We start from the raw sequence: 24,314 nt of genomic DNA on the forward strand, positions 1-24,314 counted from the left end.
TTATCATCTCCTGAACCTTTTTCCCAACTATGTTGGGGTCAGCTTCCAGTCTAACTGGACGTAGCTGACAAAATGTTAAGCTAAATATAAATACTATATTGTACAGCTAATATACAAGTCATACTACTTGTGCACAACACTTCATATGTTAAGTTGAATGTATAGAGGTGGATAGGTAGGTATATTAAACCTGCTATCTTACTCTAAACTAAAACCTGAACTAAACCGAGTTTATGCACCATATCACACAAACCCAGAATTTCATAGAATTTGCTAAATAAATGTGTCCGATAGCAATTGCTTCATATGGAAAAGGCTTGCACCAGTTATTTACTATTGCAATCCTTCAATTTTCTATGTACAAGTATTTAAGTACTAGATATATTACCACGGCCTCAGGCGATATATTTAGTATAGTTTAGCAAAGAAAATTATTTGAGGCTAGCCGTTTTTCCGCGGTTTCACCTGCATCCCGTGGGAACTACTGCCCGCACCAAGATAAAGTGTAGCTTATGTTACTCGGGAAGAGTGTAGTTTTCCAACAGTGAATGAATTCTTTAAATTGATTCAGTAGTTTAGGGTACAAACAAACAAACAAAAAATGTTTCCGCTTTATTAAGTTAGTATAAACTGTATAGATTTAAACACTGTGGGACATGATATCTTTAACGATTTTTAAGAACTAATTAAGAGTCTAATTGCTGCCATCAAATGCTGAATTCTTAATTACTGATGATTGGTTATAATATAAATTACGGACATACTTCTCTTGTCTTAAAAGGCAAAGTAAGTAGCTCGTTAATCCTTCTTGTTTGGTTTGTGCGAATTATAAGTACGCCGAAGCATCCTATTCATTACAAAATTGGGCCTTCATAATCATAACGTTTGATGGACGAATTTTACTGTACCGACACTTTTTTAGATCTTATATTATATCAACCTTTTTTTTTCTACTGGAATAAATGACTTCCTATGTATTGTCAAACCAACTTCACCTTCTAAGCTACCATGGGAAGATGGCGCAGTACTTTCGTCTTTTCCCTAGCTATGCTGAAATACATGATTAATCAAATAAAGGTAAGTGTATGCTACCTAATAGTGAATGTTTGTCATCAAGCACTTCTTAATTACCGTCATAAATCATTACTAGAACCAGCTCAACAAAATATATGTGAAACTGTATCACCTGCAAAATAGCAAACACTAACTTCAAGATATTTCATCACGTCAAGTAACTATCGGTCTCAAGTTAGGTAAGTTCAGGGAGTGTACTTAAGTATACCACAAGTATATGATATAACCTGATATTATTTCTTACAAACATTAGGTAACGGAGAATCGATTGTTATTGTATAATAATAGAAAGGGTCCATTCAAAGGAACGTGCTTAGTCCACTTAAATTCTAGTTTCCAAGAATGTAGAATTAATCGATTTGACTCGATTGATGAATCGAATATATGAAGGATAGACTGTAATTGTGTGAAAAATAAAGCTGGAAAAAAATACATGACGTAGAAAGTCATTTGTTTTTACGACTCCATCATCACAGCTTACAACCAAGCCGTTCGGCTTTTGTCGGTGAACTCCCAAAAAGGCAAACACTTAACGAGTAAACAGGCAATTAGCCATTAAATCAGAATCCCTACACCTGTCTAATGCGCCGGCGCAGCCACAAATTCAACTTGCTACACGGCCACGCATCTCAAGTGCGTACCTAGGCGCAATCTAGAGCGAATTTCAACATGAAATACTATGCCGGAATAGCATGTTTTATTACTTTAATTCTATTTAGGAATATAGGTCTCATTTTCAATAGTATTTGTTTTATTACTTCGGCATAGATTTTTCGTGGCAATGCGAGGCAAGGAAGATTATGCTGTATTTTGTTTACCACTACTACGATACTGACGGTATCTGTGATTTAATTCACAGCTTGCGCAAGATTCATTTCCGTTCGATAATTGAATAAATATTCCCTATTTCATATAAAACTAGGGACAGTATTCTGTTGTCAGCATCCGTCGCTAAGATACCGTTTGTAGAGAATTTTAATGTTCGCTAGGAATGTGACAGACAGCTTCCTTTTAAGAAATTCTATGCAGTACAGAAATGACGTAAAACAGAGTTAGTGCGGACAAAGATACACTTTGCATAAGAAGTGGCCTAGACAGCGTAGCCCCGGTGGAGACGGCTAAAATGCTGCATTTGAAACAAACGTAAAGATGAACTATTATGTTTGACCTTGAACTTCACTATCGTAATAAAGGGATTTATATATCAGCTGTATGCGATTTGCATTTAGTAACTAGCTTATTTCAGTAAGTATACTATTGCCAAATAAGGTAACAAAATATGATAGGGTAGTGAACTTCATTTGATTCGCAAATTGAATTACCATGGTTCATCCCACTTAATATACCTGCTCACCTAAAGTATTATTCACCTAATATATATAATTTCACTTAATATACCTGACTGAATTCACAAGGGCTACTTTATGTGTATTATGTGACTATGATTAGTTTTAAGATATGATTATATTTTAATTAGTATTTTTTTTGGAATGTTAGTTAGTTGTTGTTTAGAATGTTTAATTTGTCTACGCTATTGCATTAGGATAAGTTCCTGTAATAATAGTCGTAAGTAGATAATAATAAATAAATAAAATAAAATGTATGCTTTGATTGAAAATTAAACACATGCCACCAGTCTTTGATGCTTAGTTCGCTTTGAAGAAAGTGGCATTTTAGACACTCTGGTTCTTGTCAACTTCAAAGCAGGCTAGTTGCTAGTTAGTAATAAATAGCCGAGTCCAGGATAGTGAATCCATTATGTCACGTATGTTTTATGATATCTTCAATACAGCTTTTTGTATGGGATTATTGGCATAAAACGTTTGATTTCGTATTGAACTGAACTAAGTCGATAAATAATCTCTTGTTTATTCTCATGGTAATGAGAGCATAGAATACTGATTGTAACATGGCACTGCTTAGTACGAATTGTTAGTAGAACTTGATGGTTGTTATATGTTTACCCTTCTGTAATGAAAAAAAAAGAAGAGGTTCTTTGACCAAAAGCATTTCTTAATATTGAAATTATTTTCTTTATTTTATTGGCTTTTGTTAGTTATCTCGGAAACTTTTGTATGAATGGCTATAAAGTCCAAATCATCATATGCGGTCCAAAAATGATGGGTTAACCTACTAGACTAGACAAACTGACGCTAGCCAACCATCGCTACTATCTACTAATTTAGGCTGAACATTTCGAAATGCACCCCTTTTATAGAAAAGCACTTTCAAAATCTAGGTGGGCTGGTCAATTTACTAGATAATTACTCTAGGTCTCGTTATCAGTAACTTAAGGCTTAAACGTGTCGTTCACACACATGCAAGCTATACATTATATAAGGTTTAATATGTAGCAATTAGCTGAAACACACTTTCTAAATGATTAAAGTATATAAAATCAGTCCAACTGCCGTGGGACTATATCTATTTCGTAATGAAATATTTACACTAAGCAATGACAGTTATATATCGGTCAAGATGTAGAACAACTATTGGACTAGATTCTGCAATATCCTTCTTGTATCTGATTTTTTCTTAGCGTGTGTGTAAATTTTTCTTCGCACCTAGGTGCCTACACATATGAACAGCTTTCAAATATTTCTATTCACTAGGTTAACCAACATCAGAACTGTGTGAAAAACTTGATAACTGTATCAAGTTTTTATATTTTATTTACAGACAATTTAATTGTGTTATAAAGATTGCTAGAGAGTATTCATCTGCATCTGCTCTTATCCAATTTTATTTGTGCCTAATCCAAATTGCATCTGCCGTCACAAGTAACATTCTTTATTACTCATATTCACTTTCACACAATCAATTCATCGTTTCTTTGGTCGACCCCTTGCTCTACATATGTATATCCAAGTTCATGCTCTACACCTTCCTCACACAATGATCCTCTCCTCGTACCACATGATCATGATCATACCATAAGAGAGCTCTTAATTTTTTTAAAATAATGACACGACTTTTCCTTCACAGCTTAAAGCCCGGACATCGATTGAACAGACAATCTTCAAGAAGGATACTGTTAATATAACTTGCTGTTGCTCACAAAATATTTAGTGACTAACACCATAAATAAAGCAAGGTTTACCACAGGAATTTCAAGTATTATTTATGAACTTCATTTAGATGTTATGATGCATCACTGTTTATTCTGCACGTGAAAATGCATGATCAATATATCAAGTGTTATCCGAATGTTACTCCAATTCTTCAATCGGTAGTTTACTATCATATGAGTGTGAGTCATACTGAAATTACTCATTTATTGTACATACCTTTACTGTTAGATATTTGCCTGTTTGTTGATATAATGAGAAGGCACGTTTGCCTTTTGCAAGGTATTCGCGATCAGTTCAGTTTTACCAGCCAGAAGCCATTTGGGCGTTTTACTGTTTTGTAGATGACTTACTTTATACGCATCATGCCTCTGATTTATACAACTTTCCTGGAAGAAGGAATGTACATACTCATACATATATGAGTTTTCAACAATTTAATTGACATGCAACCTAAGTATATGCAACAGCATGGTTTCAATAATTATAAGTACATAACTCTAATCCTATTGTTATCCAATTAACTAAACTAGTCATATTCTCTCTATAAATTAAAGTACCTCGTAATTCATTTGTTTTCACGTCAAAACAATCGAATGGTATCAAGTGTATCTATGAATGTAGCCTGTAGGTGCATCTAAGGCAGGTGCTTAGAGTGGGGTCCTATATTTATAAGGCGGTTGCGCGTACGCAGGCTGCCGGGAGTGTGTTGTGTCGTTGTGCACCTCAGATACTAACATGCGGGTGAGTTGCGTAATTAAGATAACATTAAAAAGGATACATTATTTCTATTTGGTTATAAGGTTTTCTTTTTTAAGGATTCGTTTAGTGCAAAATAGTTTTAAAAAGTTTCAAAGGAAAATTGAATTTCGTAAATTACCAGTTCCTACCGAAAAAAGTAAATTCGGTAATGTAGTTAAGCGTAATTTTCTCAATGTACAAATTAAAGAACCATAAATAAATTATTATTTGATTGTTACATAACGTTGCTGGCATAATCAAACTAATTAATTTAACAGCCTGAAACATTTAAATCAGGCATAAACTGCTAACTTCCAATTTCTACCCACGGTCTCTTAAACGAAAGCTTTCATAATGCAATACTTTAGCATCTCTCCTTTTGAAGCAAACACGGAAACAGCCGGGAGATATAAATCATGTCCGTAGGCAACAAACAGGTTCGTATCTCAGCTATAAACCTCCTTTGAAGTCATTATATCAATTTAAATCTAGCAACTTTTTACTTTATGGACTTTTATAAAAGGAATAAAATATAAAGCTGTACTTTCTTCAGATTCATTTATTTTGTACTTAGTGTTTAAATCTTCTATAATATCGCAAATAGCACATTTATAAAAGTGAAATATGTAGTACTCACTGATTCATCACGAAATCTCAGAAACTATACAGTCAGCAGCTTTTTTGGCAGGTTTTGTTTCATACAGGCTGTAGGCATCCACTATGGACAGATTTTACGAATCTCCACGGGTCTAAAGGGGATGAAATACACGTGATTTCTTAAATGAATAAAAAATAATTCTCTAATGATATAATTCCTTGTAGATGTTTTTGGTGCTAGCATGCGTGAGCGCAGCGGTGGCGGTGGCTGTACCAGTCGAGTACGGCGGGTACTACGGGCACGCGCCGGTCGCGGTACACGCCGCCCCAGTGGTACACGCCGCCCCTGTAATCCATGCAGCGCCAGTGGTACACGCTGCCCCATTGGTACATGCGGTACAAGCTGAGCCTATTGTGAGTATACTGTGAAAATAAGTTTTATTTTGAAAGTGTGATACAATTTCTGTCTAGAAGTCCTCGGAATGATTTCCCTGTAAAGCTTTTTCTGAATCACCCTCTTTGATTACTTAGTTTTTTTTTTTTTATAAATGTTGTTGTAGTGTTGTTGTTTATGCTTAAGTACTAGTTGATGCAAGCTTTGAATGCTAGACATCTTTAGCTTAAGTTTTGTCATGTGTTATGTTTAATGGCACATTTTTTTTAATAAACAAGAAACTATATGTTATGCTTCCTACGAGCACGTTACTTTGACTTGTCTTCTGTACTTAGAGTTCTGTGTCAAACCCGGTATTAAGCTAATTTAATTTAATTCTTTATTTATCAATTTACGGATGATGGTTTCATAGATACAGTACCTGGCCATATAAAATTAAACACCTATTTTAACTTGTACTTTCATCTTGGTATTTATTTTTGCAGTCTTATCCAAAGTACGCGTTCAACTACGGAGTGAAGGACCCGCACACCGGCGACATAAAGTCACAGCAAGAAGAGCGTGACGGAGACGTCGTTAAAGGTTAGTGTTAAACGGCTTTTGAACTTTGCTAACCAACTAGAACATAGTGAATGTGATTCATATTAAATTGATTTAACTCGTTACAACGAAATCAAAACAAGCCAAAGAGTTCCTCCTACAGGTAGTAGGGGGGTCAATTTGATAATTTCCTACCACCCAAAAAAGGTTTTGACTTGGTTATTTAATTCTGCTTATTAACACTGAGGGCAAAAAGGCCCAAGCGTAGTTCAAAAAACATTTTCACAAAAAGTGTGTGACACGCAGCAAATAGGTCAAAATTGTGATTCTCCTTAGGTTTTTAATTATTAAAGTGCTAAGATTTACTAACTTATTTCCTCAGGAAGCTACTCGCTAGTTGAGCCCGACGGTTCTACTCGAACGGTTGCGTACTCCGCTGACGACCACACCGGTTTCAACGCAGTCGTACACAAGTCTGGACATGCGGTTCATCCGGTAAGTTTTATATCTTAATCTTTAATTATGATATGTGCTTCTATCCTGGCGAATCGGAGGAGAGGATGTTAATATTTGAATACTGCAACGTAATGTGTATTTACTGTTAATGTTCAAGAATGACAGCTAATGGGACCTCTAAGTTAGGAGTAGGACCGTCTCATGGCTCATGTTCTGGCATGGTGTTAAGATTTTTTTACACCATCAGCAATATCAACCTAAGATGAAAATCTTAGAAAATTGGTACATCATACATCATTGATAAGACTTCTCACAATACACATGCCAAGAGTTTAACCTGTGGAGTCCTCAAGGAAGTCAAAGACTAAAATAAAACTATTATCCTCTCATTTAGAAGTATGATTTTTCACTGATAACTTGTCATGGGCCAACATTACACAAACCCGATTTCTCTGCGATTGCGAGCCGACGGCGTCTCTTGCGCAAATACTAATGGCGCGTGCGCTTATAAGGAAACGCTGTGAACTCGCGATTCTTGGTCAAACTACTCCGAAATTCCCAGATAACAGCCTTTGGGCGTTCCTAGAAAAATACCTGATAAGTAGTTGAGTGTTTTGCTCATTGATAAAACTGCCTAGGACTGTAAATGTGTGGCATGCCTTATTACCATTGCTCTATATGGCTATTTCGTGCCCAGTTTTTTACCTAAATCCGATTATCTGTCTGTTTGGTGAGATATTTTTTGCTCGCGCGTTCCGGTATGCCCTTTGCGGGTAAATGGGATTGATGGCGTTTGTATCAAATTATCATACAGGTTAAGTTTATGCAGCAGTTTTTAGCTGTACCTTAGAATAGTACGTGGAAGGAATTTGTAATTGACACGTGAGTTACTCGTATGTTAAACCAGTTAAGTACAGTATTCTTCAAATTTTTTGATATAAGATGACATTCTTTTATCGATAAGAGGAAGTTATACTTAGGAAGTTCTAAGTCTAAAATCGCATTACAATGCCTAAGTGTCGAAAGAAAAGAATAGGTACCACTTGGTATTGAAAATAGTAAAAAAGTATCTTTAATAACAATAGATTACGGGTGAAATGTAACGGTTGAGTAGACGCAACCTTGAACCGACGCGACACGACTCATGCGCAGAGAAATTATTTGCTCCGTTACAGATTCGGAATTTCAAGTTTCATAAGTTCCCGGCTTTAATAATTTTTCTGTTCTGGTTGTGAATGAAGTTACCTAGGTATATTCTTTATATTTGTCCTTTAATAAATAAATTCATCACGTTAGAAGGAAAATGTTGTGTCAATTTATTTTATCAAGTTGCTCGTGAATTAAAAAATGGAATACAAAAAAAAGTTGATAGTCTTGGTTACATTACTTATGCATTCCCTATGAGCCTAACGGGCTCTTTATTTTCTTTTGTGCTCAAATATTTATTTGTATTTTTTTCTTTCCAGCAACAAGTGGCAGTAGCGCATGCGGCTCCTATTCACTACGCGGCTGCACCCATCGCAGTGGCTTCCTACGGCCATGGCTACGGCCACTAGCCACCTAAATATTACTACTTTATGTTTACGACACAATACTCTCTAGTTATGTTCATTTGTTTATATCGTTCATTAGTTTAAGGACGGGGTCAGGGTATGCAAGCACAGGGTTAAGAACGGAGTTTTCGAATTTTGAAATTCGAAGAATTTTTTTTTGAACTTCGAATTTTTTACTCTTTTATTTTGGACTTCAACATGTTTAGTTTTTATTTGGAATGATTAAAAATAAGGTTTTTTATTGTGACATGTTCGATTTTTTAAATGAATTGCTTCAAAAATGTGTATGATTATGATAAATATTTGTGTGGGAGGATTATTTGAGTAATAAGAGTTTGTGGATATTTATTCACATAAGTGAATAACTTGCCATTGTATATGAAGCATCTGAAGTACAATTATCGATATATTTATGTATTTAAATCGCTTTAAATGCTTTCATCATAGAGTTTAGACATCACCTATAATTTATTTATAAATAAATAAATGAGTCTTTTGTACCATTCATAATATTGTGTTTAAGTTTTTACTAGATATAGATCGCGTTTCTAAAACTTTTCATTTCAGTTTCATTTGCCATGATCTCAATATTTTGACATTGTATTTTGTTTTTTACTAAAAATCTGTCAAAAGTGTTTACAGACTAATAAAATGTATAATTTTTTAACTACTATTATAAGAATCACTTTATAAAACTATTGTTGTTTTTGTGTAACCTGTGAAAAAATATCATTACTGATGAGAGCTCAACCTCAATCCTTCTCCATGTGGGAGGAGGCCTGTGCTCAGCAATGGGACGATAAAAAGGCTGTAGCGATGAGAGAAAATCATTCAAACAGTGACTATCAAAAAGTATGGTCCCGTACAGTTTTGTGCAGTAATGACCGAATATTAATTATAAGAAACTATTAACGCATTGAGATACTCTACTACGTACATATAGTACCTATAAAGGCTGAGTCATGATATAAATTGGTCAATATTTCATACAACGCTAATAACCGAGTGAACAAATGGCCCATTAAGATACACGAATCATCTTCATAGGCACGTAATGGCGTATATAATCTTTATGGTATTTATTTAAATACAAATATATTCCTGATATTGTACAATAAATTCAATGTATGAAGACAATCATACTACTTCGTAAAAGTTAAGATTTTTTTGACGTTTGAAGTATAAGTAGATAGCAAAAACAGTGGCAATTAAATCACTTCGTTATCATCCTATATTGTAGCATATTCAATTCTATTCCCATTCTATTCTCAGCTACATCCAGTTAGACTAGATGCCGACCCCAAAAAAGTTGGGAAAAAGGCTCGGAGGATGATGATGATGATTGTAGCATTCTTACATTCAGAACAAGTATTTATATCACCTTTTTTGAAATCTGCACTGATACTCCACAGTTGCATTAATAGGATATGTCAATGCATATCGACAGATATATGGCAAGTTCAATAACCTCCAATGATTCCGATAGTCATAATTTAATTTATTAAGCTACAATTTTAATTTATGTGATCGTTAACGATAAAAGCCAGTTTTAATAGAAAACCAATTATACTGGTATATTGATGTGACATCCTAATTTGGCGAGGACAGTTAATTAATCTAAAGCAAAATTAATTTATTTATCTTTTTTTGGCACAACATAAAAGCTGAAATCATTTATCTAATTTTATTGCCATCATAATTTAGTTATATTTCAAAAATGATCACCGATATGGAAAAAAATTGAAGCAGTTTTTTTTTTAGATCAGTCAGATGCACTTCTTAACTATCCATTATTATTTTTGTCAGAAAAGTGCTTGAGACAATGTAACTGATGTAATGATATTCCCAGGAACAAAACCTCTATGGTGACCATGGAGGTTTCTTATAGGAAAATTGCAAAAAATACTGCAGTCAGCAGCAACAGGGCTTACCTTACCGTACCTGGTCAGTTATTGTTTTTTTTTCGTATCGGTTCTCAAACTTTACTTATATTATAACATTTATTCACCTCATGAAGTCATAAAACCCATTTCGAGTAACGTTGTACATGGTAGTCGATGATGTAGTTTTCATAAAAACATAATATATTATTTTAAAAGAACTGTCTCCAAAGAATTTGTGGAACTACGTGGGTGATACCTTCTACGGAGCTATCCAAAACAGTCATTTTACGGTATCAAGCCTTTTAAGTAAAATTGTCTTTTTATTGACCCCTTAAGTTTATTTTTAACTGGTGAACAATAAAAGTGCCGCTAACTTGAGATAAGTTGGTTTGATAACGACTTTATTAGCGTGTGTTAAAATGAATTATTGGTGCTAAAATGCGAAAGCTGTTAATGTTAATTTGCGTTGTCATCAGGCTACACTCTTGCTCCTTATTTTTTTTGTTGATATAGCCTTCTATCATATTTGATAAATACTATAAATATACCTATGTAGGTATATGATGCTGGCTCTGGTCTTTCTCTATTTATGTCTATTCATATTTATAAAAGTTATTGATCCCACAGTACCAACCTATTAAAAATAACTAACGACAGAGTTATAAATTATACAAAATAAATTGAATCAGTTATTCGATTTCCTTTTGGGAATTCTCTTTAAATGCATCCGTCTAAAATCATAATGATGACAATAATTTCACATAAAAATCGGCTAACCTATTATGAACATTTCTTATTAAAATCTAATACCTATCATTTTTATAGGCGCCATCACTCATATTTAGGACTTCCTAATTGAATTCTAATTCCCATCATTGGCTCTCATATATCTGCTTTATCACGTAAAAGGCAAACTGTCATATCTTGTGGTACAGTCATCTTCAAAAGTGACTGAACAAATCTAAATTTTGCTGATCGCTGATTGTACGTATAGTGACATCACTTAGTGAATACGGGCGAAATTGCCTTCACCCACTAACTTAGCGGATATTGTGCGTGGCCGTTGTTTTTTACGAAGAAAACCATACTAAAAGGTGAGCTGGATAAATATATTCATTCATGTGGACGACGGTTGTAATACTGTGCACACTGTGCGGATTTTATGTGTGAAATTGTGAATTAAGTATACAGAAATATGGAAGGATTTATTAAGGTAAGGGCATGAGGTTTTGATGGCAAATGTTTCAATTATTTGGTTGTTGTTTTGAATTAACGTGGAAATATTTTTTGCCACTTCTTTAAATTATGTTTTAATATAAATAACATACCTTTGTTTTCTTAACCATTGTAGATAATATTATTTGGAATAGAATACAAATAAAACTGCAAAATAATTAATACTTTATGTTATGTTTAACATAAAATTATACTTCACACATTATGCTGCATAAAAATATCACTGAATTAACATAAAATAACGAAAACGAGTTTACATAACCAGTTATTTTGAAATAACTCTGGAACAATTTTATCCCAAGAGTATGGCAATCTACCCTTACACAATAATTGCTCTCAAATTGTCTATCAAAACGAAATGTTTTTAAGAAGAAGCCTCCACGTGGATTCAAACGATATTGTATCAGTGTTGAGGCTTTTTTTACTAGCATTATCCATAAGAAATTATTAATGAGAAAAATAAGATTAATTACTTTATTTACTTTTATATACTAAAAACTATAATTAAACTTCCTTTTTTTTCTGCGTCTTGCGTATAAACTGACAGTAAACTAATGTGGAACATTACTCAAACTGACTTAAATGTAGACAAATTACACGCGGCTTTGCTTCATGTGTCGGCAAATAAACTCTTGCGCACCTCAAATATTGATCATATCGGCAGATTTATATGAGGAAGTTTGGATTATCTTGCAATTTATGTCAAAAGCAATTTCTCATGGTATCTAGGTACTTTACACTCAAGCTTCTATCAAGAATGTCAAAACGAGAGAATAAATTACCTATGTACTTAGATACATATTGCGTTTTTCGTGCAGTGAATTTCTTTAAGAGATAAGTAGATATAGATACATTCATGCCTCAAATCTTATCTCATATTATTCCTTAAACAGTCACACATGGGTTCATAGACGTTGCCCTGGAGTACTTGTTTACTTACAGGATATGGTAATTTCTTAACAGGATTTTAATCCGGTTTTGAGCACATCCTCCGCTCCACGTATTTAATTTGTATTTGTACTTCAAGCTTAATTGTGACTCAATTAATAAAAACGTCGTTAATAATTTTCTATCTCCGAGTTTGCAAAAATAAAATTAATTTCAGTGCCCAAGTTAACAGCTTTGTTTAATAAGATGATTAATAAATAATCTGGTTTTATTTTCAGGTTTTTCTGATGATATCAATGGTGGTCTTCGTGCACACAGCTCCCAGGCAACCTCGGCTTTCGTTAGCAGAATACGTTGGACCAAGCTATTCATACAATAACATTGATGGTATGTCAATATCAATTGTGTATCTAGTCTATCGGCTTGTATGCCGCTAATTATAGAACAATAGAAAATCAATTGTGTCTCGCGTATATCTGCGCATATCGGCATAGAATCATCGGCACGAATCTTGAGCGCTGACCTTCACCTACGCAGAAGTGATTTATTAGCAAAGACCCAATCTCGAGTGGCGGCTATGACACGATGCGCTGCGGGCCAATCACCGCTTTAGCCCGCCCCCGCGCCTCACTTCATACCACAAAAGGGATCCAATAAATTACTTCTGCGCATGTGAAGGTCAGCGCTCAAGATTCGTGCCGATGATTATACACCAGTTAATTGAATCACTAAAGGACAACTCGTCAAGTAGTTGAATGTAACATTCAACATCATTATAGTCACATGGAGTCGTTGAATGGGATAATAGACGGCTTTATAATGTTTGCTTAGGGTGTCCATGGGATCGCCACTTTAAAGTTAACCTTGCTTTAAATAAAAATAAATAAAATTCTAAAATGTCTCGTTACCTAAATATAATCAAATAATTAGTTCAGTTTAGTTAGTAGTTTAGTTAAATAGGATATTTTTTTTGAGTACTGTGACCATATATTTGCCACTTAAAAAGTAATCTTACTTTAGACAGCAAAAGTAAGGAAATGATAGGAGACACTAGATTTTATATTAAGTTTTATTTAAGATAGGCAATACATACTATTTAATTCAAAGAATCAAAGAAAAGGGCAGCCACTCTGATGTAGTTGGAACTAGTCTAATATTTTATTTTTTAACCTTGACATCTTTGAAAGTATACGGTTTTTGATAATTAGTATCAGTCACATCGCTTATTCTAAACATTTTAGTTTCTTATTATGACAATGAGAAAGTATTACAAATAAGTTAAGCAATCTGTATACATACATATCTTAATTCTACATAAAAAAATAATTGAAGGCGCTTTTAATTTAGCACTTATTTATTAACGCAGGTCAAATGGTTGTGGCATTTTGGACTGCAGAGCATATTTTTCTTAAAACAAGCACACCGTTTTGTGCGGCACTGTTTTTTTGCTGGTCTACAAACACATTTTTGAAAACCCTTGCTTCCAAATAAAGATTCGCGTAACACAGTTTCTCTTAAAGATATCGGTGTATCAAGTATATCATCATCATAATCATCAGATGAAATTTGCATTTCATGCCGTTCAAACCAATTTTTTATGATTCCTGATTTAGTTCCTACTCTGTACACTCCATTTTGGAAGTCAACAATTTTTCCTCTTATATTTTGTATATCTAAAGGACCGCGGTCTGCTTTAGGAATGCTAATAATCACCGTTTCACCAATACTCAAAGGTGGCAATTTTTTTGCCGTATCATTTTCCATTTTCGCGGCAGCTCGCTTTGTACCTTTAAAAACTTTATTTGGTTGAGGCTGTGTATCTTGTTCACTTTTGCATATGGCATTTAAATCATGGCCTTCATGTTCCTCATCAGATAAGTCACGAACAGCGTCCACGGTATTTTCAGATGACCTGCATGTATGTGCCCCCGAGTTTATCTCTAAGTTCTGTAACTCCTCAGTTTGAATATAGTCTTTGCTGTCAACTGGTTTAGTTTTATTGTCATTAGTAGATTCATCCCTTAAATTTTTTGAACAACAGGGCACTAATTTAAAATTTGGATCAGATTCAGTTTTATCAGGAATTTCGATATTACTACTCAGTTCGTCAATTTCAGTCTCTGATTTTATAGGCTTTGTAGCTGAAGTCACAAGATTGCTTTCGTTACTGGATTCTTGCTGTGAGTGGTTTTGTATTTGTTCTTCTGAATTGGGTATAACTGTACCACTTAATCCAGCTTTGGGATCACGACCAAATAAAGCTTTGTATGGAGATTTTCCAATTATGTCATTTAATGATGCATTTCTTTCATATTGAACATGATGGCATCCTATGGACCAATTTGTGGAGTTGTTGTCTTTCATCCATGTCCTCAACATAGTTTCGATATCCTGGTTGTTTTTTTCTACACTGTTTTGGGCTTGGGGATGATTAGGGCTCCTATTAACTATTTTACACTCAGGCCACATTGAAGTAATTTTTGCGATAATCTCTGTCGTGAATTCACGTCCTTTATCAGATTGCAGGATATACGGTGGTCCAAAAATCATAAATATTTTCATTAATTCCATTGCTACCTCCTGTGCACTATCAGTTGTAAGCGGCCGAAGGCTAACGAATTGTGTAGCATTGTCTTGATAATTTAATAACCACTTATATTCGCCATCGGGACAAGACTGAAAGTCCATCAATTCTACCTGTCCTCGAATATTAAAGTATCCAGATGCAATTGGCTTTGTTACTGTAGCTTTTTTGGGTAACACCTTTTTCGTTTCACATGTAGGACAGAGAGCAAGGAATATTTCTATTGCTTTTCTAGGTATATAATATTTTGACTTGATAGCATGTAACATTTTGTCTCGCCCACCATGACCACACGCTTTATGTATGTCTTCCAATGTGTCAAAATACTCGTTTCTAGCTATAACACGCACCGTCGGAAAATCCGAAGATTTATTTTTAAATATCAGATAATCTTCGTTTTCTACAGTCATAATATCGTACTTTGATATCCAGTAATAATCCATCGATGTCCTGGCTTCCTTAGATTTTATGGCCACCCTTGCCTTTCGGACATTGTTTATAACCTCTACAATTCTTTCGGCAGACCATGGTTTTCTTTGGGAACCTGAAACAGTAACACCAGTTAAGCGTACGTGCTTATTTAGGTGCAATCTTTTAGGTGGAATAAAATAAATAAACTTTTGTGCGGGTGTTGGTTATAATTCTTGGAAAAATTACAAGCCAAGAATGATCCAAAAATGACTGTTATTTTTAAAAACAATAGAAAATGACAAAAATTAAAAGGAGGTTTGTGACCGTGCTTCTACCACATAAAGTGATTATGTTACCTACATATAACTAGAAGACATTGTTATTGTGTTTATCACTATTTACAGCGAGTGCGATTCGGCAAAACATAAAAAAAACATAGGTCTCGTTAAAGTCACAACTCAGCTTTAATTCTCAAGTGAGCTAAACAATAACAATGTACTTACCTTGATTTTGTTGTTCGTATTCACTCAGTTTCGAATAAAACTTTTCTTTGAAAGAAGCTTGCGGCGGCGTATCGACAGGTAAATCCATGCTGTGGCACTATAGTATACTACAAATAACCTACTTTAAAGTATGTTTAATCGAAAAATAGCGTAAATATCAACACAGTGCTGTCAGTGCGAGCTGTTTGACGTTTAGTGACGCTCGTTCAATCAACGCTCGGCCTTGTCATTCAATTAAATGTCGTCGTTCAATGAACACGCTAGTCATTCACTCAGACGAATGCGATCTATCTACATGGCACTGCGCGCGCAGCTAGAACCTAGGGATTAACTTGTCATTTGAATTTGACCCTTAACCTGTACGTTATAAAGAATGTTTTATATTGTCAATACAAAATCAATACAAAGCCGACAGCGACGGAGGGGTGACGGCGAGCTTATAGTAACCCGTGGATGCATCATATTTTATGTCATCGTTACAAATACATACCTTATACTTTCATGTTAGAGTTTATTTTAGTCTGTAATATGCCGAAGTAGTATACCGGTCCACGTGAGATGGACAATAGTAGTACTAAGTAAGTCCTTGTTTCACATGTTGCCAGCTATAAAAAATGCATCACAAACAACACATCATAATGTATATCGCGAACAGACAGACAGACGCGGAGGGGGAATTTGTAAAGTTCATGTCCAAATTGTATTGTTGCACCTATTTACACAAGTTCTTCAATATGAACTGACCAATATTTTTTGTTAATTTCAGGAAATCCTGGCATGTATTCCTTCGGTTACGACGTAATGGATCCTGAGACTGGCAATGCTCAGTACCGTTCTGAAGAAAGGCATGCCAATGGAACGGTCACTGGCACATATGGCTACATAGATCCTTATGGCAAACCTGTGAAGTACAGGTACATTGCTGATAGCTTGGGTTACAGGTAAGCTTTCCAATCTACTATGAAAAATAAAGGAATTATTTCGACTGATATATAATATATAGAGGATTATTTTACCAGCATATCAGCATAGCCGCTTCGTATTTTTGGAAATCAATTGGGAAGGTCTTAGTTTAATAGTAGAGTGATTTAAGCCAGATATGATGATGACGAAGATTATTTTATTCATTAAAAATGTAGTAGTTGACAAACTAGAAATCGGTTAGGACTTTATCAAATAGACTCAACGCCTAGTGAAAGATTATCGCAAGCAGATTTCTATACCTGTCTGAAAGTTATCGAAGGCGCTTTCACTGTGTAGTTCTGTACGATATTTTTTTTAATTGTATGGTAATTTCCTTCAAATTAGTTACTTAGACTTAGTAGTTTCATAGAACTAAAGAAGGCTACAAAAGGATTACACCTTATTATTACCGATTGATTATTATATGTAGGTAAATAAATTGCAATGTACCTAATCGTTCGCTTTGTTTTCAGGGTATATTCAGACGTGATAACAAACAGACCGTTGCCATTGCCCCTCGTTTTAAATGAACCAACAGAACCCTCGGTCACATGGACTCGACCACCGAAACCACATAAGAACAATGTTATCACCCATCTAGTGTCACAAATTGGAAATCTCTTAACTGACAATAATTTTGTCTAGACATAAATACATCTAGTAAATAATATAATTTATACAATTGTGAAGCATTTATTAATTAAGTAACTATGTAATTTATTGTGCTATTAATAAAGTTTTATATTAACATTTTAAATTGGATTTTCATTTCACTGGAAATACCTAAATTATATTTTTTGTCTGAGCAATCTAGAAATAAAGGTAAATAATATACGTTAGCGACTTTTATACACGCCAAGTGTAATACAAAAATTATTTCGCTTGTTTGTTGTTGTTGTTTATATCCTAAAGGCTCCGAAGCAACTGATCTGATTTGATAAAATATTTCATGCACTATCCCCAGTAATGAATGGTGAAATCCACGGGACACGAGTTTAACCTCTGGAAACAGATAGGTAAAAGAAGTTTTTACGCAGTATCATGAGTCGAGTAGCAAGAAAGGTTGAATGCTGGTGTCTTATGGATTGACGGCAAAGTCATCACCGAAAAGCAAATATCAGTTGACTGAGTCACCGTGACAGCTTGAAATGTGATATATTTCTAGCAAGGATCTGTTTTTGATATTTTATTGCAATGAACCGTATCAAGGTGAATAACAGGCATTTGTGGAATTTCTATGTGTTTCCTTTGATGTTCTTTACAACTGTGGCATGTAAGTATACATTTTAACAACGATAAATAAATGTAAATTTTGGGCATTTGAATCAGAGTTGAGGAAAGTTAGAAAACAAATAATAGCCATCATTGAGGCACGAGATAGCAAAGACATTAAAGTTCTTGTTAAAGAAAAAAACGAAGAAATTAAACATAAGACTTTCAAGACATTATTCAAAGATTGATAATTAGTACCTATATAAAATTCTGTAGGTTTTCCAACTAGCAGACCAGATCTGGAGGCGCAGCCTGAGATAAGAGATGAGAAGCACTTTCCTAATGGCACAGTAGTTGGTAGATATACGTATATGGACAATGAAGGAAATCCAATACAAGTGAAGTATTACGCAGACGATGCAAGCTATGGGTAAAATACCAAATATTTATTGAATTTTAAGAACACCGGTATTATTGCATTAGTCAGGTGAAAAAAAAAATGATATTCATATTCATATTCATATTTATTTGCATACCATAAAGTTATATCAAGCATTATTGAATTTATTGTTGTTCATATTATGATTAGAAAGTTAAAAGAGAACCCACGTTCTTGTTTTACCGATGAGAAAGGCTAAAGTCAGTTACAGTGAAATAATCTATCAAAATCAGTTCCTGAATCCTAATATTATTGTTTTATCAAGACTTTTTATTGCAGAGTGGAGTTAAAGAGCATTAAAGTTGTGGATTCAACAGGCGATTCATCACTAGTGTCAGCAGTTAGTGCAAATACAAATAGTCAGATTAGTCCGAATAGCCAACCTAATAAATTGGACTTCAATTTGATGAGGAATGTCGAATCTGATGCAAAGATATCGTCTACAAACATGCTACATGCTAATACCAACATGCCTATGATCGAAGCTGGGCAATCTGGCGCCAAATACAGAATCAATGAACCAATATACAATTTCCCAAACAGAGAAGGAACCAAAACGAATCGCTATAAAGTTGAGAAACCCAATCCTGATTATGAGATATTCTATCAAAATGAACTGAAAGGTCCTAAGAAGTGCAACAAGGATAAAGTTCGCGTTTATTTCGATAAAGAAAATAGGAACATTCGTAGTGTTTCAGTCAACAGTTTCGAAGCTGACAAGTTTTGTGAGCAATTCTAATTAGCTATTTAATGTATGTTTAGTAATAAAAGAGGTTTATGTTTAATAATATATTTTTTAAATAATTATCCTATCATGCTAACAATAGCGGTAATACGTCCGCGTTCATCGTAGAGGTCACTGACGGCAGATGACTTGACTATGAGGCACTCAGACCTGTCGTAGAGTAATGAAGGATCTTGCTTGTCCCTAACATGGACAGCATCGCCAATGTAACAATAGCCACGTCTCTTGTCTTCACCCAAAAGTGTTACCTGAAGAATTAATTCATCATTATTGATTAACTTTAAATAAGAATCAGCCTAAGCCTTGGTTGGGAGTGATAATACGTTACACTGCTTAGCTAGTCTACGGGAAGATTATAATTTGATGTTTACTTACACTAAACACCTTTTCTGCGTCATCTAATTTACAGAGCCACAGAAGAATAACTTCATCGTCATCATGTATGTATTTGTTAATGCATGACTTGTAGTCACTGCTGTCCTTGCTAAAACTATCTGTATTAGTCTGAAAAAGACGAAAAAATCAAAGGTATATAACATGCTTCGCATGTTATTTCAATTCGGTCCTCCAATTTCCAAAATCTAAAAATGTATAGGTATATAAAATGGGTACTTCTAAATCGCTTTCGTAAATTTTCTCAGTCTGTGTATGGATGGTCCTGGTGAAGATTCGTGATGCATCACATTTCACATTCGGCAGTTTTATATAATTCGTTGGCATTCTCACTGCCATCAAAAGCAGTAACTTGGAGTCTTTTATAGAACTGCGACCAGTCTGTACTGACTCTGTTCTCTTCTTGTTAGTCTGGCCCTGCCTGAAATAATTCATTGGAAGCAATAATTTATTATCGGCACAGATAATCTCATATCATCAATGTAATATTTATCCATACCTTTGGGTCTCTATTATAAATGTTGCTACGCATTGAACGTCTGTTGAGAAGTTCGAACATTTAAGGGAAACTTCTTGAGGGGTGATGTCATCTATGGTCGTTCTTGGTACTTTGGAATGGTCAAAATGAAAATGCAGCATTATGGAGTCAATTGTGACCATTTTTGAGCAGTTGGATACAGGACATAACACAGGCCTGAAAAAAAATTGATATTGGAATATTTTGATAATGGTATGATAAATATTATTTTGTTATACCTTTGCACTGAATTGCAGTTGGGTGTTTCTTCTTGTATTGTTTCAGAAGTTTTGATGGAGTCATGATTAGGTGTTCCACTTGATTTGCTTTCTTGGTAGTAAGGATTCTTGTATTCAATTGTTGTTTCAATTGTGTGCTTCGAAGAATTTTCCTAAAATTTATTCAAATATTTATATCAAAATAATTTATTCTCAACTTTAGTTCCTAACTATTCCCCGCAGTGTCAACTGTATCCCGAAGTAGCATCCCGAACTCACATAAAAAAATAAATTTCAGGATGTATACCATTCAACTAAATCGGCTCAATAGTTTCGGCATCAAAACCAGTCAGAGAAACAGAGTTACTTTGAAATTAATAATGATAAAGTAAGAATGAATTTACCTTGCAAGCATCTTCGTCTTCGCAGAAATCCTTCATCTCATTATCTAGTCCTGTTTAAAAGAGTAAGTATATGTTAGCAATGTTTGTTTTTAGTTCAAAAGAGTTGTCTGTGTTAGCAAAACCTTACGTTTGGTATTTGAACTATTGCTATTCCTTTTAGCTAATCTCTTACCCTGGGATATGAGTGCTTCATCATGATCGCCGCTAGCTAAATCTGCTTTTCCATCACAACTTTTGACTTGTTTCATATCATTATCGGTATTGAAATCTTCTTCAGGATTAAAGTCCCCACATTCATTTCTGTCTTCCATTTTAGAATCTGTCGCAAAAAATATTGGTAGTCAATGTATTTAGTTTGTGTTGTTACAGCTATCTACTTTATTCTATCTTTAGTGATTAGGTAGAAAACAAATTGATATTTGAGATTTTAACTAACTGTAAAAATTGCATACCACAACGTTGACAGCTCTTGCAGATGACGTGGCCCGAATTGCATACATAAAGTACTGACTTTGCCACAGTCTTACAACAAACTGAGCATTGAATCAGTTTCTTCTCCGCGCTCAATGTATCGGAAGAATTGGAAATGTGAACCTTGAAGAGATTTGTTTATGTAATTTTATAAGGTATAGGTATATATTTTACATCGTCCAATCTTCTACTAGTTGAGTACTCTAAACCTCTTCTCTCTTACCTCATCATCTCCTAAATTCTTTTCCCCTGTATGTTGGAGTCGACTTCCAGTCTAACGCTAGTGAGATGCAGCTGAGTACCAGTGTTTAACAAAAAGCGACTGCAAATCTGATTTCCTCAATCCAGTTACCCGGGTAACCCGATACCCCTTACACTTTCTGGCTTCTGACTACCCGTAACGACAGCCATAGATGTCGAAAAGACGACCGGGAATTACTCGTCATGACAAGATGACCCATTTACGGATTGACCGCGTCGAGCGATGCTTAACCTTATGATTGATGGTTCCGTGCGGCTTTGAATTAACCACGAGACTTGTTTTATCTACAGTGCATGGATGGTATAGAATTTGCTCTACATCAGATGATATAACGTTACTTAGCATGCGGTAGTTCTACTACAAGTTCCATAAGATCCAGATGCTACGAGCTGTAACTATAGATGAGTTGAACATTGCCACTTTGAATGTTATTTAACAGATACATACCGAGGCTTAGTATTAATGGACATTTAATTCTTACCTAATATTATAGATACGGAAGTAACTCTGTCTGTCCGTCAATCTGTCGCGCTTTCACGCCGAACCTACTGAACCAATTTAAATGATATTTGGCACACAGAAAGTCTACAGCCTGAGAAAGGACATAGGCTTTTTATCTGGCTATGAGAGGAAGTTCCTTTAACACAGATAGAACTGCGGGAAACTGCTAGTGAATCTGCAATTCTGAATCCCTTCACTTTTTCATTTTATTAAGCATGATGTATTATAATTTAAATTGAACTTACCTATTTAAATCTACAAACCTGCTTCGATTATCTACTACTTATATATTTCCGAAGTATAGAGCTTACTTCTTACGAATGCAAAACGAATAAAAATGTAGACCACGGTCCCTTAATTTGTAGTTGTCTACTGGCTTAGATACTTTACAAAGCAGTAAAAACCAAACCATCAGGCTTAATATTCCGCTTGCCTCTTATGCTAATAGGATTCTTTACGTCACCTCTCTTTATGTTTTGAACATCGCTATTTATTGATATGTAGCGAAAGTGTACTCTATTCCCCTTAATAGTAATGCCATGTATTGGTTTTGCATCCGGACTACTCCATGACGTAATTACTCGTACAAAACGAATACAACTACAATAAGTGATCTGATTAGTCTATATAGCGACAAAAACATTACTTTACCTTCTTCAACATAATAAAATAGACGAAAGAATTATAATATAAATAAAGCGTTCTAAAATATTCAAAAATTCTGACATACAATGACGTTGACAGTACCATCGTTAATAAGAAAAAAAACTTAAAAATATACCATAAGGTAAAGAATAATAGACAATGCAATAACCTGTAAATACTACTTGCACGAATTAAATAAAAATAAAGTAATTTTTTTTCGTACGTGAATAAGAAAGAACTTGTATTTTTTCTTTCCTCCAACGAACAACGAAGACACATAAAACTTACTCCCTAAAAAATTGTGTTACGACACTTTATTGTAGTCCAATCATATTTTTATTGTCTTTTCAGCATAATTAATAACCCAATTATAATTAAAATTTCCTAATCAGATCAACCGATAAAGCTGTCACAATTATTTTTGACGAACTTGTGCGGCATCCGTGTTAATAATGTTATATATGCACCCAGTTTTACTCGTTTTCCCAGCTGTCTTTTATAGCTACTAATTTTGTAAGACTTTAGATGTATGTCAATCTTATTATTGAGCTTAATTAAGCGAAAATATTGTTCAGGTTTCAATTTGATAAGCGGTCTTTTAATGTTTAATTCTAATTATTTTTTGCAGCAATCATGTTTAATTCTAATCTATTTCTCTTTGTTTATATATGATGCCTTGGCTCTAACTTGGGTTTGAATTTCAGTAATAGAAGATTTATTGAATTAAACTGCCAGTATCCAAAAGCACCTTTTACCATTTTTCATGTATTACTATTTAGAAATTATTTTAAAACAATATTGCCTACCCATAGTGGTGCAAAATTTGCGTAACTAGGTCAAAAATAATAATCAATGAAAAAGTATAGAGGTAATACATTTAAGTATTTTTGCAATGTCAATTTTTTATACGAAATCTTTAATTTGATTACCCATTGTATACAATAATAAAACTTATTGTTTCTGCACTTTTGATAAGTATGAAATTAAAATTGATACATACCAGAACCTGTAGAGACACTTTTATCGATGCCTACTATTCAACAGTTTACCATTCGATGATCGAATCTGATTAAACTGACTAACAGCTGCTCAGAGGATGTGTTTAAGAGTCTTTTTACAATTAACCTTCTCTATATTCCCATTCGAAGTCAAGACCTAGTAAAAAGGTGCTTTATGCTCCAACGACCATAGCATCACCTGACAAAACTAGTTCAAAACAAACCCAGTCGCTTCCTACTGTAGGGAATCAATCCACCATGACTAATTGGAACCTCCACCGCATTATCTACAACACAATATCAACATCATTGATTTACGTCATACATAATATAATTTTCTGGATACATAACAACCAGTACATTACTCCATTGTCACATAATTAGGTGGTGCAAGGAAAGTGGGCTAGCAATTGCGCGCAACTTATGTAACTGGTCGCGTATTAGTGACATATTGTAATAGAAAAACATGCAAAACCTACTTAATTTGTTTTGTTTCTCTTGAGCAAGGGAGCGGTAGTAAACTAACCGAACCGAATGTTCACAAATCCAAATAGTTTTGTAATAACTGTAGCTCATCATCATGCATGGAATTAGATTTAAAACCTCATTAGTATGATA

At 34.4% G+C, this 24,314-nt stretch overlaps 4 protein-coding genes across 5 annotated transcripts; 3 read left to right on the top strand and 1 right to left on the bottom strand.

Annotated features, from left to right (window-relative positions):
- Positions 1 to 4,846: 4,846 nt before the first annotated feature.
- Positions 4,847 to 8,426, top strand: LOC110374848 (cuticle protein 8). Its single transcript, XM_021332741.3, has 5 exons — positions 4,847 to 4,886; positions 5,706 to 5,894; positions 6,360 to 6,456; positions 6,797 to 6,909; positions 8,337 to 8,426. Exons 1-5 carry the CDS (start codon positions 4,881 to 4,883, stop codon positions 8,424 to 8,426), a joined length of 495 nt encoding a protein of 164 aa, XP_021188416.1. The 5' UTR covers positions 4,847 to 4,880.
- A 2,856-nt stretch (positions 8,427 to 11,282) lies between these two features.
- LOC135116860 (larval cuticle protein 16/17-like) lies at positions 11,283 to 17,560 on the top strand. Of its 2 annotated transcripts, none has more exons than XM_064034466.1 (4): positions 11,283 to 11,400; positions 12,709 to 12,817; positions 16,695 to 16,869; positions 17,365 to 17,560. In XM_064034466.1, the coding sequence occupies exons 2-4, from the start codon at positions 12,718 to 12,720 to the stop codon at positions 17,534 to 17,536; spliced, it is 447 nt and encodes a 148-aa protein (XP_063890536.1). In that variant the 5' UTR covers positions 11,283 to 11,400; positions 12,709 to 12,717; the 3' UTR covers positions 17,537 to 17,560. The 2 variants fall into 2 exon arrangements, with proteins under 2 accessions (XP_063890536.1, XP_063890535.1); XM_064034465.1 differs by having other exon boundaries at positions 11,382 to 11,519.
- Positions 17,561 to 18,024: 464 nt separating this feature from the next.
- Positions 18,025 to 19,324, top strand: LOC135116858 (uncharacterized). The gene is made up of 3 exons (XM_064034463.1): positions 18,025 to 18,164; positions 18,380 to 18,533; positions 18,822 to 19,324. The coding sequence occupies exons 1-3, from the start codon at positions 18,086 to 18,088 to the stop codon at positions 19,279 to 19,281; spliced, it is 693 nt and encodes a 230-aa protein (XP_063890533.1). The 5' UTR covers positions 18,025 to 18,085; the 3' UTR covers positions 19,282 to 19,324.
- Positions 19,323 to 20,368, bottom strand: LOC135116859 (uncharacterized). The gene is made up of 4 exons (XM_064034464.1): positions 20,180 to 20,368; positions 19,900 to 20,101; positions 19,663 to 19,791; positions 19,323 to 19,535 (listed from the first exon to the last, which is right to left on the bottom strand). Exons 1-4 carry the CDS (start codon positions 20,338 to 20,340, stop codon positions 19,347 to 19,349), a joined length of 681 nt encoding a protein of 226 aa, XP_063890534.1. The 5' UTR covers positions 20,341 to 20,368; the 3' UTR covers positions 19,323 to 19,346.
- Between the last annotated feature and the right edge of the window lie 3,946 nt (positions 20,369 to 24,314).

Source organism: Helicoverpa armigera, chromosome 4 (genome assembly GCF_030705265.1).
Source record: "Helicoverpa armigera isolate CAAS_96S chromosome 4, ASM3070526v1, whole genome shotgun sequence".
NCBI classification, from domain to species: domain Eukaryota; kingdom Metazoa; phylum Arthropoda; class Insecta; order Lepidoptera; family Noctuidae; genus Helicoverpa; species Helicoverpa armigera.